The 6,311-nt window shown below is 36.4% G+C and overlaps 1 protein-coding gene across 1 annotated transcript; it reads left to right on the plus strand.

Annotated features, from left to right (window-relative positions):
• The first annotated feature begins 567 nt into the window (after window positions 1-567).
• On the plus strand, window positions 568-1,464 carry LOC111472829 (protein MIZU-KUSSEI 1-like). The gene has a single exon (XM_023118441.1). The coding sequence runs from the start codon at window positions 607-609 to the stop codon at window positions 1,321-1,323; it is 717 nt and encodes a 238-aa protein (XP_022974209.1). The 5' UTR covers window positions 568-606; the 3' UTR covers window positions 1,324-1,464.
• Window positions 1,465-6,311: the final 4,847 nt, after the last annotated feature.

Here is a 6,311-nt window from a genome sequence, read left to right on the forward strand (position 1 = left end):
ATGTGGTTGTGGCCTCCATTTTATCTACTCCCATTGATTTGTGTGCATCACAATTATTCACAGAGGTAGGTTGGGTAGCTCAACTTCTTTGTCTTTTGATTCTCTTCAACTACTCCCTCTCTGCCCCACAAAATCTGACTAATTGAAACTCATTCACCACAAAATCTTCCCTTATTGAAAAGGGTCTCATTTCATTTCTTACCATCATTTTATTTTAATTTAACACACCCATATATATATTCCGTACTCTTATTTATTATTTTCTATAATAGAAATGGAAAAGACCAATATGCCCACCTAATTTAAAATTATATCTTAGTTTTTAAACTTATCCTTATAATAACTTCCTTAGTAAAAAAAAACGTTATGAGTGTAACACATACAAATGTAATTTACCATAAAAAAGAATATATATATATATATATAGTATAGGAAATAACCATTAAAAAAAAAAAAAAAAAATCCCACCAAGTGTAACCACCAAAAACAGGAGAGTGAAAGGTGAGGCATATGTGTTATATATATAACCAACACATAGCTTCCATTGCTCATTAGTCTTACCCACCACAGAAGAGAAGAGAAGAGAAGTGAACGCTTGTTCTAAACATGAAAACAATGATGGCCAAATCCTCAAACGATTCCTCCTTCTCCTTCTCCCGAAGATATTTCCACTTCAAAAACAAAGACAGTAACCAAGGCGGCAATGAAGACGACCACCAAGTCCTCACCTTCAACCACTTCACACCCAAACACAAACATGGTATCGTTTCCATCTCCAAGCTCCGGTCTGCCATCGCGGCTCTCGGGAAGGCCAGATCAGATCGGGTGGTGGGGACGATATTTGGGCACAGGCGAGGGCACGTGCATTTCTCAGTGCAGCCGAAGAAGGGCGATTCAAAGCCTACGTTTCTGGTGGAGCTGGCGATGCCGACCACCGCCCTCGTGCGCGAGATGGCGTCGGGGGCAGCCCGGATTGCGTTGGAGTGCGAAAGATGGTCGAAAGGAGAGATGAGGAAGAAGGCGGTGCTGCAGGAGGAGGCAATTTGGAGGGCGTATTGCAATGGGAAGAAGTATGGGGTTGCACAAAGGTTCGAGTGTGGGGCTGAGGAGTGGAGGATTCTTAGAGCTGTTGGGCCCATCACGGTTGGCGCTGGAGTGTTGCCTGCCAATGGAGATGTAGAGGAGGAGGAGGATGGTGAAGTGATGTTCATGAGGGCTAGCTTTGAGAGAGTGGTGGGTTCCAGGGATTCTGAGGCCTTTTACATGATCAACCCGGAAGGGGTTGGAGGGCCTGAGCTTAGCATTTTTCTGCTCAGGGTTTGATTTTCTTTGTTGCTGCGGTCCTTTGAAATGGTTATGGATGAATGAGAACCACTTCCTTCCATGGTGAAGCTTCGTATGTAAGGTTTTATTTATGTCAGATACACTGCCGGATTTTGCAACAATAATGTTAAATATGAGTATATTTCAATAATAATATTAAGTCTTTCCAAACTCTACATCCATTCAATTTAATGCGTTCAATTTAGTTTCGATGTGGTCATTAATTTTTCAAAACTATTCTTTTCATCCTTACAAATTCAAATAGTTTTGTTTGGTTTTTAAAAGTGGCAAAGTGGGATCCCCAATAAAGAAAGTGAACAAAGAAAAAAGAAAAAAAGGCACCCATATTGGCACAAAACATTGAAGTTTTCGGGTTTTCACAACTCATAACCATTTTTGGAGAGTAATGTAAATTTTGGCTAATACTTTTAAATTTATACTCTATCCCAAAAAATACGTGTATATTTTCAAAAGTTTCAATAATAATACTTGTATAAGTTATGATATGTGAATGGTATGATAATATTTACGGTATAATGTGTTTATGATATATTTAAGATAGGATACGAGAAGAATGCGATAGACGTAGTGTAACGATAGAACTAAGATATGTTCAAACATTATGGTTAGGTTACGTATTGAAATGTTATGGTTACGATAGATTGATAAGACGATACGATAAGATTATGTACAAAAAAAAGCTATGGATATGATAGATTTTTATAAAACGACACGATAAGATTACATATAGAAAATATTATGGTCATGATAGTTTGATGAAACAATTCGATAAGGTTATGTATAGAAAATGCTATAGTTATGATAAATTGATAAAACTATATGATAAAGTTATATATAGAAAACGCTATTATTATGATAGATTAATAAAATGATACGATAAGGTTATATATAGAAAACGTTATGATTATGATAGATTGATGAAACTATACGGTAAGGTTACGTATAGAAATGATATGATTATGGTAGACTGGTGAGACGTAATAAGTTTAGGAAACAATATGACCAGGATATGTATATGGAATGACATGACCACGAAGTGTTTACGAAATGATATGATCATGATAGGATATGAGAATGACGAATATATGTATATAGTTATATATGTAGTAAAATGGTATGAGAACGATATGATATAGGATATGGTGTGAATTATGAGATTATTGATATGTTTAAGATATAATATAATATGAGATATGTTATGTGATTGTTATGATACACGATATGATATGGTATGTGCATGATGAGAATTTTTAGGTTTGGAAGTATGAAAATGTTATGATATGGCATAATAGGACGATATGTTATGATATATGTATGTGTCTATCAAACGACGAACTAGCATGAAATACAATCCTAACATTTGCATGTAAGATATGATATGATAAGATAAATGATATGAGAAATGACATGGAAAATGATATGATATGAACAAGACTTTAGTGGGGTTGTATTGAATAATAATGAAAAATGGAAAAATGTTGGGACCTCGTGCATTATTGTGTGTTCATGCGTTGTGGATACTCCTATTCTTTCATGATAGTATGAACGCGTACACTACTAGATAGGGAAACGTTCATTATGTTTATCATAATGTTGCCGTGATGGTCATTATTACTAACGGGTGTCCGACATGGAAGTATGAAAATGTTATGATATGACATAACAGGACGATATGATGATATATGTATGAACATATGATATGATGGACATGCAAAACGATGAACTAGCATGAAATACAACCCCGACAATCGCATGGAATATAGATAAATGATATGATAAACAATATGATAAATGACATGTACAAGATACTAGCGGAGTTATTGAATAAGGATGAAAATTGAAAAATTTTGGGATCTCATGCATTATTGTGTGTTCATGCATTGGGGGATACTCCTATTCGTTCATGATAGTACGGACGCGTACACTACTAGACAAGGGAACGTTCACTATGTTTATCAAAATGCTGCCGTGACGGTCGCTATTCTTTACTGGTGTCCAACATCAACAACTCTCGGATAATGCTCGCCCAACTAGAAATGGGGTCCACGAGGTGTGCGAACCAACTGGTGGGTCCATACTCTAATGTGCGGACTGTGTAGGAAAATTAAATACACACCCCTGCTCGTTAGGATAGCTGCCGTAGAAAAATAGATTGTTATGATAGGTCCCATTCATGAAATTGTATGTGTTTGCATTTAACCCCAATAGTGGGTCACTTATGAGTATTTTTTAAAATACTCAATCCACGTGCTACTTCTATTTTAGGTAAAGGCAAAACATTTCTACATGGTTGATGTCAGCATCGTAACGTGAGACCATGATACATGCATAAGATAGTCACATTTATTTTTCTTAGATTTAGGTTAGAAAATGATGTTTTTAATTTAATCGTTCATTTATTTATTTTATTTAGTCCATTGTTGCATCGTTTTAAAAATGTTTTCGAACATGCAAATGTATGTAATGTGTTAAAATAAAGTTATGTTTTACAAAGGAGTGACCTTAGAAATGTGTAAAAGATTTATATTAGATTCTACATTCTAAATTCTTTAACTATCTAAGATTCTACCTTCTAAATTCTTAACTATGTGTTAGGAGAACAAGGTTTTAAGTTGAGTTCTTGGTTAATGTCTTACTTAATTCTAGTTTCTGCACTTGTGTGGTCTCTTGCTTAGAATGGGTTTAAGGAGAGTGAATTTTAGTGGACTATCCACTACCACTCCACACAAAATACACAACACCAGTCTTGATTATGAGACACTCTCTTGGAAGACCATCTAAGTGATATGATCGGAAGACAACATGAATCTGTCTACCCTTCAAACTAGAATTTAGAATCAAATTTGACCTGATAGTGGTTCTGACATTCTCCAACATCCTTTGCTACATAGCTTGATGCAAAAAAACACGTGATTATGATGTACCCGGTTTAAGGCGACTTAATCTCTTCTTTCCTTTTTAAGTCTCTTCTCTAAAGGACTTTGATTAGGGGTTTGTAAGACCCCAAATATGACTAAGATGTTCAAAGAAAAACAAGGTATTCAAGTAAATGATTTCAATATCTTAGCCGCGTTTAGTAAGGATTCAAGGCCATTGAAAAAGGTTTAGAAAAGAAATGGTAAGTTAAAAAGGTCATTATTCTAATTTTAAGTTAAACTACACATATCGTAAAAAATAAGTTTCAAGATACTGGCGAAGAAAAAATGACAAAAAATTAAAATATCAAAATCATCAAAATAACCTTAAAGTTTAAAGTATTTACAAAAATGCTCCTACACCGAATTTGCCAAGCATATTTTGTTTTAGAACAAGCTAGCTTTAAAAAATTCTCCATCCAATAATTGAATTTGACTCAAATCCAAGAACCAAGCGAACTTCTAAACACTTAGTAAGTTGACTTTCGTTTCTAGTTCTTTAGCTTTTGAGTTTCCTCAAATTCACGAGCTACAAACCATCATTTTTCTTCAACCTAGTTCCTACACGTTCCAAATGAGTTTCCCAACAATGCGAGAGTTAGAAAGTGGTCCAAACATATTCACCCAAATCAAGCTTCCAAGGTTGCAAGGAAGGATTTTCTTGAAATTTCAATTAGAGCCTACGGGCAATGTCATGCCTCCAAACTAGCCCCCATTCACTTCCTAGGAGCTTGAGAATAGATTTTCATGAAGACAACGAAGGCAAAGGAGGTAAGGACCGAGGGTAATCAAAGGAAGTTGAAAATGGGTCCAATTTTGATGTATTTGGTAGAAACTTCAAATTCTTCACCCAACATCCTTTAAACTGAAACTAAAAGATACCATTAGCTTAGTAGAAATGAGAGAAGAAAGATTCATGAAGATGTCAAGGGTTGAGAAAGTCCCTATCGAGTTGTCCAAAGAGCTTCGTTTCTGCGTAAAAGGGTAAGGAGTCTGAGAGTTTTGGATGAGAAATTTGGAGGGTTCACACAAACTTGTCCCTCCAAAATCGATTCTTTAACTTGAGGAGAGGAAAAAGAAGAGATTTCATAAAGGAAGCGAGACAAGATAAGGTCTGAAGAGCCCAACAAATAATTTTTTTTTTGAATTTTGTTCCAACGAGAAATGAGTTTCCTGTCAAATTTGAAAGATTATATCTTGAGCTCTGGACAATGACAAGGTAAAATCTTGATCCCTACATTTTCCTAGCAACACCGAGAAGAGAAAGTCACTGTACGAGGTTGTGAGAGTTAATTTTAGGTGAGTATGGTCATGATGCACTTGTCTTCTTCCCCTGCAATCTCTCTCTCTCCGTGGTAACGCTGTTCAGACGTCGTTTGTTCTCATTTTTCTTTCGTTTCCGAGTCTCCTCTTTTTCCTAATCCCGTTTATGGTGTTAGTTTGGCTCGTAAAGGTCTAAAACTCCCAAATCTTAGAGGTTTTGAAGATCCAAGGTTCTGTCTTCCTTCCCCGATGGTGTACGACGTTTCAGAAACGTCGAATCTATCCCTAGTGTGTGTAAAGGTCTCTGGGATGGTTTGTGTGGTGTAGTTCGATGATTTCGACATCGGTTTTTTGTTTTGGTTTCGTTCACCGGAGCTTCTTTGATTTTCTCTCTGTTTCTCTCGCTTTTCTCTTTGTTTTCCTTTCTTGTAGGTGTTCTGAGATGGCTGAAGGTCGGGGTTGGTTTTCGTGGTGATCCAGATGTCGGGCGCAGTTCGTGGGTCGTGTGCGAATGGAAACTACGGCGTTCGCCAGAGTTTTCGGGTCTTCGACGGCGACCACAATTTTTTTTTTTTTGTCTAATTCGTTACGTAATCTACCCTTAAAAAGAACTTTCATCTTCAAAAGTCTCGAACTCCTAGATCAATTTGGGGTATTTTTATTTTATTTCCTCTTCTCGTTCCCACGTCGCTTTCTTGGTGGGTGGTTTCGCCACAATACTTTGATGAAACCTATGTTTCTATTACATAAGGCTTTCACTTCTCGAGCTAGGATTTTAATCGATTTCTC

Source organism: Cucurbita maxima, unplaced genomic scaffold, assembly GCF_002738345.1.
Source record: "Cucurbita maxima cultivar Rimu unplaced genomic scaffold, Cmax_1.0 Cma_Scf00089, whole genome shotgun sequence".
Taxonomy (NCBI): Eukaryota; Viridiplantae; Streptophyta; class Magnoliopsida; order Cucurbitales; family Cucurbitaceae; genus Cucurbita; species Cucurbita maxima.

Excerpts from the sequence above, each read along its gene's own strand:
- LOC111472829 (XM_023118441.1), top strand. The coding sequence starts at position 607 with ATGAAAACAATGATGGCCAAATCCTCAAACGATTCCTCCTTCTCCTTC.